Source organism: Megalopta genalis, chromosome 11, assembly GCF_051020955.1.
Source record: "Megalopta genalis isolate 19385.01 chromosome 11, iyMegGena1_principal, whole genome shotgun sequence".
NCBI classification, from domain to species: domain Eukaryota; kingdom Metazoa; phylum Arthropoda; class Insecta; order Hymenoptera; family Halictidae; genus Megalopta; species Megalopta genalis.
This window is the reverse complement of record NC_135023.1, coordinates 7524947-7543474: the sequence shown is the minus strand read 5'-3', so window position 1 is coordinate 7543474 and position 18528 is coordinate 7524947. Positions and strand designations below refer to the sequence as shown.

General features: G+C 41.3%; 3 protein-coding genes and 1 long non-coding RNA gene across 7 annotated transcripts; 1 reads left to right on the top strand and 3 right to left on the bottom strand.

The window, feature by feature from the left end:
- LOC143260309 (uncharacterized) lies at positions 1-5273 on the bottom strand. Its single transcript, XR_013034458.1, has 3 exons — positions 5134-5273; positions 1541-1886; positions 1-1039 (listed from the first exon to the last, which is right to left on the bottom strand). It is a non-coding gene; the product is annotated as an uncharacterized LOC143260309 (long non-coding RNA).
- On the top strand, positions 929-5993 carry LOC117226191 (uncharacterized). Its single transcript, XM_033480290.2, has 4 exons — positions 929-1081; positions 1605-1769; positions 2080-5676; positions 5757-5993. Exons 2-4 carry the CDS (start codon positions 1606-1608, stop codon positions 5794-5796), a joined length of 3801 nt encoding a protein of 1266 aa, XP_033336181.2. The 5' UTR covers positions 929-1081; position 1605; the 3' UTR covers positions 5797-5993.
- On the bottom strand, positions 5755-13301 carry LOC117226190 (uncharacterized). 2 transcript variants are annotated; one of them, XM_033480288.2, is made up of 6 exons: positions 13075-13301; positions 12616-12888; positions 12440-12539; positions 8820-12310; positions 8524-8685; positions 5755-8411 (listed from the first exon to the last, which is right to left on the bottom strand). In XM_033480288.2, the coding sequence occupies exons 1-6, from the start codon at positions 13111-13113 to the stop codon at positions 8187-8189; spliced, it is 4290 nt and encodes a 1429-aa protein (XP_033336179.1). In that variant the 5' UTR covers positions 13114-13301; the 3' UTR covers positions 5755-8186. The 2 variants fall into 2 exon arrangements, with proteins under 2 accessions (XP_033336179.1, XP_033336180.1); XM_033480289.2 differs by having other exon boundaries at positions 8832-12310.
- Positions 13302-13430: 129 nt separating this feature from the next.
- On the bottom strand, positions 13431-18527 carry LOC117226199 (uncharacterized). 3 transcript variants are annotated; one of them, XM_033480320.2, is made up of 3 exons: positions 18008-18527; positions 17375-17622; positions 13431-16010 (listed from the first exon to the last, which is right to left on the bottom strand). In XM_033480320.2, the coding sequence occupies exons 2-3, from the start codon at positions 17495-17497 to the stop codon at positions 14502-14504; spliced, it is 1632 nt and encodes a 543-aa protein (XP_033336211.2). In that variant the 5' UTR covers positions 17498-17622; positions 18008-18527; the 3' UTR covers positions 13431-14501. The 3 variants fall into 3 exon arrangements, with proteins under 3 accessions (XP_033336211.2, XP_076381543.1, XP_033336212.2); XM_076525428.1 differs by having other exon boundaries at positions 17375-17612; XM_033480321.2 differs by having other exon boundaries at positions 17375-17609.
- Position 18528: the final 1 nt, after the last annotated feature.

The following is an 18528-nucleotide window of genomic DNA, read 5'->3' as shown; positions in this document are numbered from 1 at the left end:
TTAATAATTTTACAAAATTTTTAATCCCATGTTCTATACATTACATTCTGTTTTACAATAATGTAATAAATTCTAAGGTCACTATGCTTTAATTTCTCAACGATTAAATGACAATTTCGTCCGCTAGCGATAAATGGCCATGACAATAATGCGCATAGATGACATATTCTTATAAATCTTTTTCAAGTATACAAAACAATACGAATACTGCCCATGTTACTTACAAATTAAGTTAACATTTCGCTTTCCATAGATTACATTTTACACATTATTTAAATTAGTATCTAACAAATATTGTATCACATAGGTGGTTACAAAATTAACTGTTCTACAAATTGTTTATCCTCAACGCAGGAATGTTGATACAAAGCAATATGAATAGAACTCGATCTGATTATAAAATAATTAAATATTTCACTTCTTACAAATTCCTTCCTTTACTCAACAATAAAAGTAGTATCTATTTATTATTCTATTATTATTCTCTATTATTACTGTATCTACTATTATCGTTATTATTCTATTATATTATAATTCTTTACAAAAGTAATTTCATTTTAAATGAATCATCCTGAACGGAAAGGCCGTATTTCTATAAATCGCTAAAGTGGAAAAATTCCAAAAATAGGATACATTCAATGATGAATTTGAAACGAGAGTGGTCCAGATTGTTCCCGCATCGATCGGACAATCCTTCAGAAGTTCACCCACGCACCAACCGGGTAACCGACATATCAGCTGCTTCACAGGTGTCCAGGATCGCAATTTTCTGGCTGGTTAACCGATTACGGAGGCGTTTGCAGTATCCCCATGGTATATCGGCGGATTCGATTTCATTCGCGGTGATTTTCACGTATCGGAGCACGGGGTCCCATGTGGTCGCCGCTGATAAGCGGTGAATTGAACTTCTATCGAATTGCGGGAGATCTCGGCGAGTATAAAAGCCCGATTCCTTGGAGCTTGGAGCATCAGCAGCTCTCCGGAGCTTCAAGGAGCAACAACGATCCTCCGAGCGTTGAAGTCTCTGACTACGGTGAACCTACCATAGGAAACACAGAACTGCTTCAGTGAACACGTACAGGTAAGTAAAGAATTAAAAACGATATTTATGAAACATTGAAATGAAATAAACAGACATAAGGGAGATTTATGAAACTGAGAGAGATTTATAAAGCATAGAGACAATAAAGACTGATCTACATAATACATAACTATAAGGGGAAGTGCTAATATTCTATGATAATAATAATAATAATATAATTCTATATAATAATAATAATTTATGAAAAGGAATTCTTGTAGATTTAAATAAATTATCTATCAGCTATACTAGTTCCAAATCTATGCTAGTATTCTATGATAATAATAATAATAATATAATTCTATATAATAATAATTTTTGAAAAGGAATTCTTGTAGATTTAAATAAATTATCTATCAGCTATACTAGTTCCAAATCTATTTCTCGATTTCATAAAAATTTGCCACAACATTATCATTTCATTTTTATATACATATTTGTTCACGCTTTAAAACATACCATATGATTACACTGTGGTTCTGGACGACATTTTTTGGTAATCAATATATTATTCGGTGTACAGGATGCGGCGCACACGACACGTTGCGCTGCCAGTGAAGGCTTGGCAGTACATCGGCCTCCTGATAGTGTCCCTAGCGTGTTTAACGTTAGGGTTGGTGTCCAGGGATAAGGAAGGCCGTGCAGGAAGTCTAGCAGGACCAGAACTAGAACATCAGGCACCCCATGAGTAAGACAATACTAATTTTGCATACATTTCAAATGGATTTAATCGAGAAACGATACTCACAAAATGCATTCCATTTTGGAATTCAGAGTCTCAGAAGTTATTCGCATATTCTCCATCCTAAAAACAAATAAAGAATCAGTATTTTTCTTGATATGTAATATTCTGGGAGGGATAATAGTTGGCCAATGCAATGAAAATACTTGTTATCTATAATGAAAATATTTTCGGATGCGTGGATTCTCGAAGACTTGAAAATTCGCATAAATAAAAAACAAATCAATGCCCTATTAATTATATAACGCATTTTCAGAGTCGACGCCTGTCCAAACTCATACTTCTCCACCAAAATGCCTTACTCGAGCCTCTACGAAGACCAGACCAGGGTTCCGAAGACATTTGCAGAGACTGCAGCCAGAAGAGCCAGTCCTCCAGCAAATAGTCCGAGGATCTCTCGATCGCGGAGCCTAGATCGCAGTTCCGAGGTTCGACTGCAATCAACGAGCGACTCCAGGATCGAGGGAAGGCAATCCGATCGAAAAACAACCGATCTCTCCAGACTCAGATCCCGAAGCCAGGAATCACTGAGACGCTCATCGAGTCCGATCAGACTTTCTAGATCCTCGGACCTCGATGCACGCTCCGCATCCCGACTCTTGGATCGTAGCTCGCGCAGCACTGAACGAAGATCGGCTGTCGACCGACGGGAACATCGCGAAACTCTGGCACCTAGGCTTTCCGAACGGCGAGAACGATCCACCGATCGATTGAACGTTAGGGACCGTAGATCTCTCTCTATGGAACGACGCGAATCGACTCTGAATCGTGAAACTAGCCGGGACGATCGTAGAGAGGCTCGAGAACGCCGGGCTAGATCCTTGGATCGTCGTGTACCGAATTTGGAACGCCGCTTTAACCAGAACCGGGAAATCGCTCGCGAAGATCGTCGAAGGACCTTGGTAAATCGTGTGGACAGACGCGCTGAAGATCGTAGATCATTGGCGAATGATCTTCGTCAAGTCCGTTCGGTTTCCGATGAAGAGCGACGAAACGTTCGGTCTATCTCGGACGAACGAAGAAATTCTGACGCGTCGAGAAACCAAGAGAGTCGATCGCGGGCCTTAGAAAGAACCTCAACTAATTCCAGAAGCAATAGACAATATTCTCGATCCCTGGATCGTCTAAATTCGCGGACGATGAACGGCCTACCTGATCGAAGACTGTCGAAACGCTCGGCAAGCGTGGAAGAACGACGCGAAAGGAGCACGCTAAATTCCCGCGAACGATCCATGGACCGGCAAACTTCCGATTCTCGTCGCGAGAAGATCGATCGATCCCTTAGAATCACTGACAGTCGAAATCGTATACAATCGGCAACCAGACAGGCCTCCAAATCAGATCTCGATCGCCGTGCTGCTGTTCGATCGGAAAGACGAGAAGAGAGTAACGAACGAAGGGAAAGGATGACCAGATCGGATCGCCGATTGGACGCTGGATCGAACGAAAGACGCGAATCTCGATCGTTGGAACAATCTAGGGTGGATCGATTCTCCCGAAACCGTCTTGCCAGGTCGTCCGAGAGTGTGAAACGCGACGTAGATCGACGAGTAAGGGATCTCTCTACCGAGCGACTATTAAAACGTAGGATACTCCTGGATTCAAATCGCCAAGAAATAAGGACCGAGCGATCAAGGATCAACAATCTGGAACGACGAGAAAGATCGACCCGACTTAATGCAGACCGTCAGGCTCGGGAATCGAGAGAACGAGTTGCTAGGTCTTCTGAACGCGATTTGGACCGGCGAGTAAGGGATCTGTCTAGCGATCGACGATCAGAGATCAGGGAAGATTCTAGGAGATCTGTGGAAAGACAAACGTATACCGACGCGAAACGTCAAGGAACTAGGACCGAGCGATCCAGGATTAACAATTTGGAACGGCGAGAAATACGGACACGAGATTCGCAAGATCGAGTTGCCAGGGCTTCCGAACGACGAGCCAGGGATTTATCTGGTGACCGGCGATCCGAACGCAAGGCAGCTGTGGAATCTAGATCGTTGGAACGTCGGGAACGTCAGGAAATTAGGAGTGACCGATCCAGGCTGAACAATTTGGAACGTCGAGAGGAAACGAGAAGAATTGTGCTAACTCGACGAGTACGAGTTGATCTTTCTAGGACACCCGAAACAGCTAAACGCGACTTGGACCGACGTGTTAGGGATTTATCCGCGGAACGTAGATCTGAACGCAGAGCAGCCGCAGAATCTCGATCATTGGAACGTCGGGAACATCGGGAATCTAGGAATGACCGATCCAGGATGAACAATTTGGAGCGTGTTAGGGATCTTTCGACTGACAGACGTACGGAACGCAGGACAACTCTAGAATCTCGATCATTGGAACGTCGCGAACGTCAGGAAATCAGGAATGATCGCTCCAGGATTGATAATACGGAACGTCGAGAGGAACCGAGACGAGTTGTGCTGGCCCGACGAATCAGGACCGATCTTTCTAGGACACCCGAAGCTTCCAGACGCGTCTTAGAGCGACGTGTTAGGAGTCTATCGGCTGACAGACGATCGGAACGTAAGGCAACTGTGGAATCTAGATCATTGGAACGTCAGGAAATTAGGAATGATCGCTCCAGGATCAGTAATTTGGACCGAGTTAGGGAACAATCTTCTGACAGACGAATGGAGCGTAGGGCAACTATGGAAATCAGGTCTCTGGAACGTCGAGAACGTCAGGAAATCAGAAGTGACCGATCCAGAATCAACAATATGGAACGTCGAGAGGAACCGAGACGAGTTGTGCTTGCCCGACGAATCAGGACTGATCTTACTAGGACACCCGAAGCTTCCAGACGCGTCTTAGAGCGACGAGTTAGGGATCTATCGGCTGACAGGCGATCGGAACGTAAGGCAACTGTGGAATCTAGATCGTTAGAACGTCGAGAACGCCAGGAAATCAGGAACGATCGCTCCAGGATCAACAATTTGGGACGTAGAGAAGAAACCAGGCGATTAACATTATCACGTGAATCAAGAATCGTTCTTTCCAGGACACCCGAGGCATCTAAACGCGACTTGGAACTGCGAGTTAGGGAGCTAGCCACTGATCGACGAACAGAACGCAGGGTAGTCGTTCGTGCTAGATCTTTGGAAAGGAAACTCGACGACAATGACAAACGCAGAGAAATCAGGCTCGACGGACGATCAGAACGTCGATCATCCATGGATCTCGCCAGACTGAACTCCGCGAATCGTCAAGAAATTAGAACCGATCGTCGTTTATCAGAACCAGCTACGCTTAATTTGGAACGCCGGGAAAGATTAAATCGGTTGCATTTAGCCCGCGAATCTCGTACCAGGACTTCCGAAGCTACCACTCGCAATTTGGAACGTCGCGTAAGAGATTTGTCAGCTGATCGCAGAACAGAACGTCGGGTACTCGATGCTGGAAGGCTGACTAGATCCTCGGTTGCTCTGAATCGTCGGGAAATAACCGATCGAAGCCTGGATTCTGGACGACTCCTGCGACAAAAGATGGATGTTAGTCGATTGCAACGAAGCAACGATCATGCAAATGATATTCAACGGAGACAAAGACTGATAACTACTCGAAGATCCTTGAATGATGTCCGACGGTCTCGCCTGGTGGATCTGAGTGACTCCCGCGATTCAAGGAAAGATTCGATGGACTCCCTTCGACATCTTAAGTCATCCCGATATCACAGGATCTCTGATTTCGATGATGTCTCTTCGAGGTTGAAGACCCCGGGCAGCGTTCTGAAAGAAGAAGACTCTGTGACAGATAACATGGTTCTCGAAATTCTACGCCAGGCAATTGTAATTGGTCTCTGTGCTCTCTATGGACTGTCCATCTTCCGTAGAAAGGATTCTTTTATTAGGTGAGTGACAGCATACAGTTGCAATAATTGTAGAGGTTTATAGCAATTTAATAAAATATTTATTCCAATGTTTGTTACAGCAACCTCGGGAGACAGGCCCAGCGCTTAATTCTATGGTAAACGAAGGAGTCCACCCTTTCTACACAAACGACGATCCGCTATTTCCAACCTGCTTCTAGTCGTTGTTCTAGTGTAATAATCCCACGTGTTGTAATTGCAATTGTCTTCGATCTGTAAAATAATAGAATCGTTATATTCGATGTAGACGCCTATAACTAGAAAGATATATTTTGCCTGAATAAATTGTTCAAATCAAACTTACGTGTACGATACTCTTTCTCCTAAAAGTTCCTTATAATTCGATAAGTTTAATGACTGAGCTCTATTTTAAAGAGATTTAATTATTTTCTTGTAAATAACGGTCCTCGAAAACAACTATTAAATTTTCTATAGACAAATTTAAACTGTCAGCGTTTACAAAAATTTAATAGCGGCCTTAACAATTAGTTAGAATATAACAATCGAAGTTGGTAGTTTTGAATGGAGGGAAGAGTAGAATGTATTTAGTGTAATTAATGCAGAGAGTCGCCGAGATAAATGGTAAAGAGAATTAAATTAATTTATTAAAGTTTTAATCTCGTGGTTTGTACATCACGGCGGTTTAGCTTAAAAATAACTATAAAAAAAGGTGTGGTGATTTTGACATAACATCCAGTCTTGATGAAGTTAAATCTGTATAGTCTGCGGTGTAGTGATTACAATGAGTCGATAAAAACAGGTGCCAGGTGACACAGAAAACAACAGACTGTTCTATAATCAACGATGAGATCTATAGAACAAGAGATAGAACATCGAAAAATGTTACACTGAAGACACGTCGATTTGTGCGATATGCGTGTGCTTTATGAGTGCAAATACAGTTTAATTGATGATTATCCTTAAAGTGTACTAAATATATATACGATTGGACGACTCTGGGTGTAGAAATGGCTTCGTTGATGGCGAAATAATGAGCGATACACAACGTGCCCCAACGCAGAGGGCATCTCGCGAATGACGTCTACTTTAGGACACCCTGTATAAGTAGAAAATAAATACGATCGTCGAAACAATCAAAGACAACGCTTAAATATACAGCGTGATCTAAAAAAGCCTCATGTAAAAAACTACGATCTACGCGAATCTGGAAGATATCTTGTTTTGATCCAGCTTCCAACTACAGTGAGTCACAGCCAAAATTCTACAAAGTACACTAATTTCTAATTTAGATAAACTTTCAAACATTTTTTTTATTCGTATACGATTTTAAGTGTGAGATACTTTTCAGGCTGACTTATTTCTGTCATACTTCCAAAAAGATTAATTTCACTTGATGTTAATACAGAATAAATATAGATTACATTAAGTGTATGCTTTTTCTCTCTAATATCATCTTTAATTTCTTTCCACCATGTGAAGCGTAGTTTCATATGCAGTGTACAATTATGGTTGTGACTCCCTGTATACTCCGTACGGCTAGAGAACTCGTGAAATAATCTTCACGGCGATTAAGTACCAGACTAAAGCTATTTGTTCCGATCGCGGAAGCAGTCCTGTTCGACATGTCTTTTTAATCTCACTAGTCATTAGATAAATAAAAAGTCTGTTCATTTTTGTTTCAGTAAATATAGATCAAAATATTTCTATGTCCATTTGATAAACGACTATCGTAGTTTTATTACACTTCCGAATACGGACGTAGTCCATGCGTTTTTGCGCGCACACAATGGCAAGAAGGAATGTCGACGAGCAGTTACGATAAAACGGTAACATCGTCATTTGTTCGTTTCCCATTTTTTTGTTCTTTTCCCACTTTTAATATCTTTGGCAGTGATCCCAGTCGATCGTTACGCGCGAGTTTTTCCAGGATCGATATGATTTCACTGGTTTATACGCTAATAATGTCTAAATATATTGCAAGAATGACCTTGAACAGTTAAATGGTCGCAATCTTGAAAGGTCCGATAAAAATCATCGGTCTATCTTTTTGGCTGCGCATCCCATTATTCTTCTCCTCACAAACGAGGCATACGATAGGACAGATTTCGTATGGCTAGCCATCTGTTATTCCTGACAAAGTTTGACTATTAATGATACATAGTAATCCTATTTTAATTAGATGTAATAACGAGAATGAAATTTTAAAGCTTTCCATGTGATACAAAGATACCATTTTTCCTCCTTAGCATTGCGTTTCTATCTCTATCGGCTCTCCAAAGTTAAGGGACGTTACAGAAGTACTGTACTGGACATTAGAGCTATCTTATACCTCGCCTGTGTTTATACAAAGTACCTAACAATATAACGATAACGTCTGCTAGCAAAACCTTAGGTTCCTCGCTGTAACAGTACAAATTATCACAATGCCCAATAACGAATCGAGAAAATGTCTTTCCTTTCAGGAGACCCATCATTTTCCTCAACATTACGGGAGCACCAGGTGCGACCCTGATCTAACGCAGTCCATTGAATCATTGAACGTTGGTGATCTCCTGGAGCATTCCAAGGATATGATCCAGCTCTTGCCTAAAGTAACACAACTGTCGATTTTTGCCCTTTTCATTCTTGCAGTCCCTGCACTGCGTTCGATTTCGAAGCAGGTCGCGAACTAGACCTTGCAAGGTCATCTCCCTACTCTCGTGTCGTTGCTGAAGAATCGTTATCTTATCTTGTAACAACTGGAGCTGCTCCGTGCCCTAAGAACAAACGCACAAATTAGGAACCAAAAATAACAGTTGCTTCCTGGCAAGATTACATAAAAATTAAGAAACTGGAGTAATAATAATGATTAAATAATTGGTCACATACTGGTGTTGATAAGTATTTGACTTTCTCGTTCAAACTCTTTACTTTGTTCTCCAAGTGCTCCCGCTCAGCCGTCAAAACAACCACTTGTTCCTTATAGTCCCTCAGCTTCTCAATTTGCTGCTTCAAATGCGAAATCACAGCCACCTGCGTGTTTATCTGACTCTATTGATGAAATATAAATAGTATGCATGAGATTAAATGTTCACTGTGCGAGTGTACTACGTGCAAGCATTCAGAAACGAAACAAAATGCGAAAAGGAAAGACAACAGTTAATACTGCACGTAATACTACAGACCTGTAACTTTACCACTTCTGAGTCTCCTATTTTCACACTATAATCTTTCAGCAAAGCAGCCATCTCACGCTCATGTTCCTCCTGCAAAAGATTTAAATCGTACAGCCGTTTCTTCTTGAGAGCCATGAAATCTTTATTCATCTTGCTTAGTTCCTCCTTCAAGATGTCGTTCTCATCAGTGAGCCTCTTCACCAGAGTATTGTCTCCATTCTCGGTGTACTGTAGAGGATCGTATAGTTTCTGCACGGACGAAGTTAACCGTTGAGTCTCGTTATTATGTCCGTTTTGGTAGACATTGGAGTTCTGATCATTTCCCTCTGCAGATCGCAGGCTTAACAACTTAGAATCAGATGATACCATAGCACGGTTCATCTTCTCGAAGTCGATAGTCTTGATAGATCTCCTATCGTTCAACAACTTCTCCCTCTCCTTCTGCAGCCTCCTATTCGTCTTCTGCAACTCTTGGAATTCTTTGGTGAGCTTAGAAACTGTTTTATCCTTGTTTGTCAATTCTAATTTTAATCCTCTTATAGTGGCTAAGAGGTGAGCGTCTTCCTTAGGATTCTGAGACTTCAAATTCACTTTGACCAATGTCTTTTGCTCCTTTTTCTCTTCTTTCTCAAAGGATCCTGCTCTTTCTTCCCTCCTGATAGTTTCCACACTTTTATTCTCTACACTTCTTACTGCAGTCTGAGTGAACATATCATTGTAGATCTTACGATCTCTGATAGTAGCCTCCAACAGCTTCCCTTCAAGCTCGATTAACTGTGTTGTATACTTCTCTTTCATGTCGGCAAATTTCTTCTGAAATTCTATGAGCTTCTGTTGCGCCATGTCATCCTTCACCTTGATCTCATTTTCTAAGAACGCTATTCGATCTTCCAACAATTTTATCTTCTCAGTTCCGACCTTGTCCTGTTCTGAATTTGCAGTTAGTATAAGAGCAGAAACCGAGTCAGGATTCTTTCTTTTAAGTATTCTCTCCATTTCACGCACCTGCCTGTTCAAGTCCGTGATTTTCTTACTATCAAGGATCACCTGATCCTTCAGCTTCTGCGTCAGCTGCTTTTCACGCTCCACGTGATTCTTAGACACATGCAGCTTCTCCTGCAAAATGCCTTCCTTGACCCTCAACTCCAACAATTCCTTCTCCAGTGGCAACACATTCTGCTGGAGCTTGTCGAACTCCTGATTCACTACTCGCAGCTGTTCTGTCTTGGAGCTTAGTTTCACCGACAAATCCTCCACCTGTCTCTTCAACTGGAGCTCCACCGACGTCATAGCTTGCAGTTTATCAGTGATGAAATCGTTCTTCGTTCTCAGCTGATCTTTGAACATCTCCAGCTCGTCATTCAACAAACTATTCTGTTCTTTCAAGTCCTCATTCTTTAATCCATAATCTGCATTCTTTTCGCGAAGCTCGGAAAGTTCTAAATTAAGCTTCAGAGTTTCCTCTTCAAGATCCTTAACCCTGTCTACAAGCTGTTGCGTCTTGTTCAACTCTAGTGCTGTACTCTTGTGCTTCTGCAATTGCTTCATTTCCTCCTGCAACCTCTTAGCGTCTTGCAGCAACTTCTTATTTTCGGTCTCATAGCCGTGAATCAATTTTTCCTGCTTCTCCAACTCCTTTTCCATCAGTGTAATCTTCGTGTCCTTTCTATGTTGAGGTTCTGGGCGTCTTTCACTCAACGAAAATTCGTCCACCTTCGCTTTTAAAACTATATTCTGCTTCTTCAAAGCAAACAGCTCCTCCTCGAAAGATATACGCATGCTGTCCATCTGGCTCTTGTACATCTTCGCTTCGGACTCCAACTGCTGCTTCAAAAGAGCGTTCTTGTGTCTTTCTTCGCGACACAACATCTCCCAATTCTGTTTCACCATGCTCATCCTATTATCGCCGCCAGCCATTGCAGTCCTCGGTTGAATATCCGGTGATTTCTGGTACCCTTTGTACGTGGAAGGCAAAGAAAGCATTGAACCAGTTTTAACAGGGTCCTTGTTTGATTTTGGAGATACCTTGGGCTTAGGAGGAGCTTTTGGAATTCGTTTCGCAGTAATTTGTAATTTTGGTTTAAGAGTTGGCGATCTCCTGGCCGCAGTAGGAGCAGGTTTCTTTGAGAAATCCAATGGCTTGGCAGATCTCAAATTCTCTAGAGAAGTTCTGAACGGTGGCTTGGAAATCTGATCATAACTTTTGGATTTGGAAAACCTAATCTCTTTCTTCTGTGGCTTAATACTTGATGCACTAGCTGGTTGATTGGATTTTCGTTCTATGTTGCTACGCTGACTAGTTGTTTCTTCGATTTTAATTTCAGACCTCGTCGATGTTTTTTGAACCTTTTTCGTATCTTCTGCAACTTCTGTCTTCGATTCCTTTACACTCTCTACCGACTTCTCAGCCAATAACTTGGGAATTGCATCCGCAAACAACCCCAACCTCGGCGTCAGACCAACAGTGAACAGCTCTTCTTTCTTATCATCCATTATTACAGAAATTTGTTTTACAAACTGATCTTTTTTAACGGGTATCTTTATTTCGTTTTTGTCGCTATCTTGCGACGATTTCTGTTCGTCTCCACTGGCGCTAGAATCTGTTTCTACAATTTCGTGTTCCGTTTTTGAATCTTCCGTCTGAGGTAGTTCTTTTTGTAATATGTCCGTAATTTCCTTCTCAGGAAATACCGGACTCTTGTCGTTCGCGAGATTCTGCTCCTCAACAGATACTTTCTCATTAGCAGTTTGCAAAGTATCTGTAGGATTGTCCTGTTCCTTCTTGTCCGCCTGACCCTGTAAAAGCTTCAAAAAATGCGAGAAATCCTCTTGTCCGAAACTCGAGCTCCCCGACATGCCTCCTTCGGCTCTCTCCTTCGATTTCTTTAGTAAATCTTCAAAAAAGTCTTTATCCACGTCGATTATCTCCTTCTGCAGATTATCCTTGTCTGATTCCACCTTCCTGGTACTTTTCAGGTCCTCAGATTTTGAATGCCTTTCGATTGGATCGTCCAAGTCGGAACTACTTGATACTTCCACCTTCTGTTCTTCGAACTTCTTTCTTTGCAACTCCAACGTTTTCGGAGCTCTTAAGCTGTTCACATTCTCATATAAGACATCAAATCCAGGACTGTCTTCCTTTTTCTTCTCATTTTTTGGGCTCCTTTTGATTTTCTCCGTCTCTCTGTGCACCTCCTCCTCAATCATTTGAAAAATATCCGCCTCTAGTTGTCTAACTCTGTTGAGACCATCGACGTCCTCAGGGATATTCTCAGGTACTAAAGTATCAGTTTTCGACCCGCTCTTAGATAAACTAGTGCTATTCTTCCTTACAAGCTTCTCAGCCTCTTCTAACAGCTCTTCTACTGACTTCTCTTCCTCTGTAGGATTTTTGGAAGAGTTCCTAGATTTTGTGCGATCTGGAGCAGAATTTGGACTAAGAGCTCCAGCTATTTTACTCATCTCCTCTAAGATACTACCTATGTCTTCATCAGTTGCATCTGTAAAAAGAAGTAGTAGTAATCCTAATTTTTTATGATTTATCATAAGCAATACTGAACACTATAGGTATTACAAAGATTTGATCCATTTCTTTATTTCTGAGTAGTATATATATATGGTAGACTCACTCTCAAAATCGGATGGATATTTGTCAAAGGCTGTAGAAGCCAAAATATCACACAAGGTATCATCTCTGTCCCTTGTTTCAATTTCATTTTTATGTATGGCCTATGTAAAATAATATAATGTATCAGAGAATAAAGAAGAAACGAATTTTAAATTCTATATGATATTCTTCAATTACTTTGCACATTCTTTCTTTCTCCAGAAATTCCTTCATCGAAGAGCTAATATCTGGCGATGGAGAAGGTGTTTGCTTCACTTTGGCTTCCATCTGAATGGCATTAGAAAGCTCAAGTCTGGTATCTGGTTTTTTCAGCCACCATTTCTCTTTCTCATTTTTCTCACTCGGCACTGGTTCCTTATTCACCTTAGGTTTCTCTTTAACTCTAATTGAATTTTCCCCTATGCTCAAACTTATGGAAGAGCCCAAGGTGTCATCCTCAGTTGATATCAGCTGTATAAAAATTGTATTTATTATGTACGAAACTAAAAACTGTAGGAAAATAAAACCCAAAATTATTATTATCGTTTTCCGATCGAAAAAATTCTGTATATAAATTGCAATCTGAAAAGAAACCGATGGGCTTTGTGAATTGGAACAGGTTAACGTAACTCGCGTGTAAAAATCGATGTTACTTACGTCCTCGAAGCGAGGAGACTTTTTCAAGTTCGAAGACATTCGGATATTTTATTGACACAACTTTTGGCCACTATAATTAACGTAATCAATCATCTTTCTGCGGTGGTTTGACACTTGCCGTACTTTTTGTTTGTTTGTCAGTTTCAATTCGCTCGATGGTCGCCTTGCAGCGACCTCCCTTATCCAGTGACGAACCTTGACATTCAAAACCCTCGTATAAATTAGATTAAGCAAAAATTTAATATGAATATTGTAGATTACGATTTAATAAAATACATCTGATCGAAACCTTAAAAGGAATAGAACTTTTATTATTGCACATAACAGAAGTGGAAAAATATCATCTTTTGCAGTAATTGTAATTTAAATATGAATTTTATTTGCCAAAGTAATGATTAATATTAAAGAACATTTTTTTTAATCAATAATAATGAGTGCCTGAGAACGTGTCGAGAGTGCGCTTAGTAAGTATTAACAATGTTTCATAGAATTTAAGTTTCATAACAATTCAGATTCGACTGTATATAACACCGATAATAATTGCCTTGCAATTCGTTGCAAACGATGAATATGTATTAATTAATTGCCGTTAAACTTCCATAAGGCATATCGAATATGATTTTATTTGGACATACAAGACAATTAACTCGAAGGGCATGTTTCTACCATCTTTGTAGGTTGTTGTGCAGAGCGACAATGGATTAAACAAATTCCTATAGACGTGGAACACTTGCGTATCACAATATTGTTTATACGAATCTATATTCCTCTTATATCTCATAAAATATATGTATATATATTATATACATATGTAGAATATGAATATATCTATTAAACTTCGAAGGCGATTTGTGAATATTTATAGTCACATGGGTCTATACACAATCCATAAATTTGCAATACTAAGTACTACAACGTAAATATTTTCAGACGTTTAAATTTACTTTTAGAAAAATTAAATAAACCTCATGCTTTCAAAATAAAAACAAAATTTTGAACATTTCAAACTTACAGATCATGTGAAGAGCTTTGTGACTATCTGTTCATGAACTTCTTAAGCGTAAATTGTAACATTCGTCGCAACATTTTCTGTCAGCATCTGATAGTTCGTATGTAATTGTATTCGTTCATAAAAATAATAAAATATTATATTATTCATGCTTTTACTATTCGTTATCAAAATAAATTCTAAAGGTACATGTTTTTCGCTGATTGCCATATATCTACACGCACGTTTACGCGAGTACTACATAAAGGGTCCCATAATTCTATACACCCTTGTAACCATAGAGCACCGAAGGCACTCTGTTAGAGTTCCCATCTCAAACTTACTTATTACAATAACGCTAACCTTGGCGTCTCTCGAAAATATTAATATAATTTGCACAAGTAAAAATATATCTCTATCTCATCACATTAATCGCAGTTCAATGATAACATAAGTGCAGTTTAAATAACTCTTTGCTGACAAAGCTAGTGTGACATTCCTCGCAATAGTGCGAGGCATTTTTATAGGGCAACTTAGTCGACGCGGAAATATTGTCCACGTCGATAAAGCCTCTGAACGCTTTCTTCAGATTCCTGATGTTAAGTTTGCTGTCCATTAGACTGTGACGGTTCCTGACGAATGTGCTAGCGACCACGTCCGGTTCATTTAATTTTCGTCTCTTTCCATTTCTGAGGTATAAATCGTGACTCCTCAGGTACTTAGACGCGTAATGTGTCGCCGCAACTCGTCGATTCGTTGACCTCAAACATTTCATTCCATCTACTCCACTGAAATCAGATGGCGTACGACTCAAAAGACTGCAATTGACCCTATCGTTTTGAACTTTAATATTGTTGAGCAGTACATTAATTCTATCAGCAAAATTATTATTTGTTCTGTTCTTTGGCAGCGATAATATGGATTCGTTTAGCATCGAGTCCTCGAGATCCGCAAGCTGCTCCTGCTTTACCGCGAAGTTGATCCTGTCCTCTATCGCAGTCAGCATCTGTTCCGGTGGCAGCTTTAACTGGTTCGCGATGTTGCGAACCTTGCGCTTGTTCACGTTGAGCTCGGCACCGTTCAATCTTTGGTTTTTATTCGAGGACTTCGAATATTTCCTCTGCCCTCTGTAATCGATCGTGACATTCCTCGGCCTTAGAATCCGACCCTCGAAGTCGTCATACCTCTCCACCTTCATCTGCGTTGTCTCGAGCTTCTGTTGCTTAGCTCTTATCTTCGATTTCCGATTTCCCGACAACGATCTGAGAGACGGTGATTTCCTTTTCTGTCCTACATAGTTTACCAGAAGATTCCTGGGCCTCAGATTTCGAGTGATCACGCTCTTAACGTCTTCATTAACATCGGCCATGCTTTTAACGTTTTCGATATGACATAGACTGTAACCAGCATTTTTTGGAACATCGTCATTTTTATTGACTTGCGTTAACACGCTCGATTGTTCCTGGAACATATCAAGTTTCGATGTGCTCGAGGAGCTTATCTTTATAGTTCTCGAATCGCTACCGCTATCAACATCGTTCTCCAGCCTGCTGCAACGCGACTCCGCGGTGTTCGAATAGTTCGTTGACACAGTCGGATTACTTTGGTCCATTTTATCACAGCAACATCTGCATCTGTAAGCGCCGTATGAAATATCGTCCGGTTCGAATGCCATCGTGTTCATGGAATTCATGTAGTTCACGTCGCCAACCAGGGGTGTCATGTCCACGGTGGCCGCATCGTAGTCCGGCGTCTCGATCTTGATATTCTCGATCTGTACCATCGGTGTGCCGACCCTCACCTGCGGGACCTCTTTCCCCATCCACGATAATTGGCTCTTCAAATGCGAGTCTGTCTTTAGACAATCGACGTAAAACTTAAAAAACTCCTCCAACTTGTAGCTGCACCGATGGCACATGTGTTTCGGCAACAGGTCCATCTCGTGCACCTACAGGTACATAATCGATACAGAACGATTACGTATTTCCTCGTGATTATGATCGTGCAACGCTGAAAACGGGAGAGGGAGGGGGAGAGGTGAAGACGCTAACGGGTCGTACAGGGTCGTGCAAAAATTGCGGAATTTCTTTAACGCTAGAACTACCGAGAATTAAAAGTTACATCGTATTTGGATTCGTTTTAAACGGAAGAATTCTAGATAGCCACTGATGCTACAATTATAAGGATAAGGCGACAATTACTAAACATAAAATGTTCTTTATTGCACGTTTATTTTTTGCTAATCGCCAATATCCCTTCAAATGTAGAAATTTGACAGTCTCTGCTCGAAGTATTACTCTATCTCTCTTTCCCTAATATATTTGCCCATTCCCTTACTTTGCCCAATCGATGTAAATTTAACCGTGCATTATTGTAAAGTGGTGAAGTTCTAGTCGATACATTTGTACAATAAATTATCTTCGAATTTTGTCAGTAATTTGGGAACATCTCGAATAACATGATAACGTTTGCAATAACGTGGCCTCAAAAGCTTGATTTTAATTTCAGTATGGAACAAACGGTTCTGCGTAGTTTCGGTGACAACATTTTAATTTCAAGGTCAAAGTATCGATGTAATAATCTGAGTCGCGTATAGTTACACGTGGCATATTTTCTAGGAATTAGAAAGTGCAATTAAAGAAATTCGACCCGATATACAAGTGATTTAACGTTTAACGTTACTCGATACGATAAGTTTGGCACGTAGGGTAATCGATGATCGTAGATGTTCATTTTCAGGAAGTTGCAATAGTTATCAAAGTCGTTAATAACGATCGATAAAATGAATTCAGCAATGAGAAATATTGAAACAATATGTAAGGGGTTTGCAGCGATCATGAGGTGACCGTCAACCCCCGCAAACTCGGAGCACGCTACCAGCAGGCATAATTTCGATATTGGCATGGTCCGGCGCCGTGATTACCCCAGGATCAAATCCTCCGACAACGTTCACCTGCGATCTTCCGATCGATACAGCAAATAGCTACCATTACATTTCCAATGTGACGCAATAGTCGAAGTAATTAATGAGGCATATTGGCGCGCAAAGTAATGATAACCTCACTTTTGACAACATAAATGCCACTTGTGGATATGCCATCCCCTCGTGACAGAGCAACATCGGAAAGATTGTTCGGGCGTAAAACGTACAGTTCGGTCGCAGTTTGATTCAATCCGGTAAAACGAAAAGTCGTACAAGTTTGATTCACAAGGTAGGTGGTTCGAGGAGGGGGCGTGCGTGTTTATTGGGAGACGACACGTCGGGCCCGCGGAAAATCAGAGAGAAGAATTGTGCAGAAATTAGTGACGTACCATGATCGGTAGAACGGCGTTGATTTTCTTCAAATGGTTTTCATTCTTGTCAAATATATCAATAGAGATACCGGAGTGCTTGCCGCAGAGGCGGCACACGCGACTCGATTCGAGGGTCTCCATAACGATAGTGATAGCTGTTAGCTAAAACTCCTGCACACCTCTCTGGCCGTAGCTTGCTCAGTTAGCGAGAATGGGATTAGAAACTGCGTTCCTCTGATTGGCTGACAATTTACTGCTAAACAGTGCTGCCCTCGTAGCCAAAGCAAAGAGGGAAAACGACGAATGAGTAAGAAAACATGACATCGAACGACTTGTACATACGTGCGAAATAAGTCGCACCGATGAACGATGTAGCTTGTCTCACTCCGTCGTGCTTGCGAACTCACTCTTTTCGCGCATATGTTCGGCCGACGCTGCATCCGAGGCACACAGCGCGAAATCTCATTTGCGAAGGTATTTCGAATAAATGAATGATGTTCGATGTTAAACTTTTACAAGCTCCTTTACAAATAGAATTTCATACCGTGCGCTCTCAGATGTAGCGCCAGCCGAATGGATGCGTGAAAAGAAAGATACGATAAGTATAGCAGTGTGAGAAAAGCTAGCTTTCTCGTTCATGCGAATACTCACGCATAGAGCCCACTTGGTTTCGTTCTTTTTCTCTCGGTCATATCTCGTTCTCTTTCTAAAAAAAAAAAAATCCTGTGCCGAGCAGGATGCGCACTAAAATGGAGGGGATACGCGCGGCAGCTTAGGGAGCAAGAAACACGTGCAGGAGTTGAAGTACCACTGATAGGGAGAGCCGCGAGTTAGCGCGTGCGAAGCTTTCGAACCCTTTTGAATCCACCCCGAGTACGAGCCTGTTGTTATCCGCGGGGAAACGCTCGGAAAACTCGCGGAAATGTTGGCGGTAAACCCGTATAGTAACGCTTCGTGCGTCACGTTTCACCGTGAATCCAGATTTACGCAAACGCGAACTGCTAGCGAGAAGAGCGCTTTCAAAAGAACACGATCGTACCGCGGCCGGTACGCTTGATCCTATTAGCCGACGGAAAATTCACCCGACTTTTCCCCGATGCGAATATACCAACGATACCACTACCAGCGCGATAACAGTGATCAACAGTGATCTGGCCAACAACGAGCTCGCC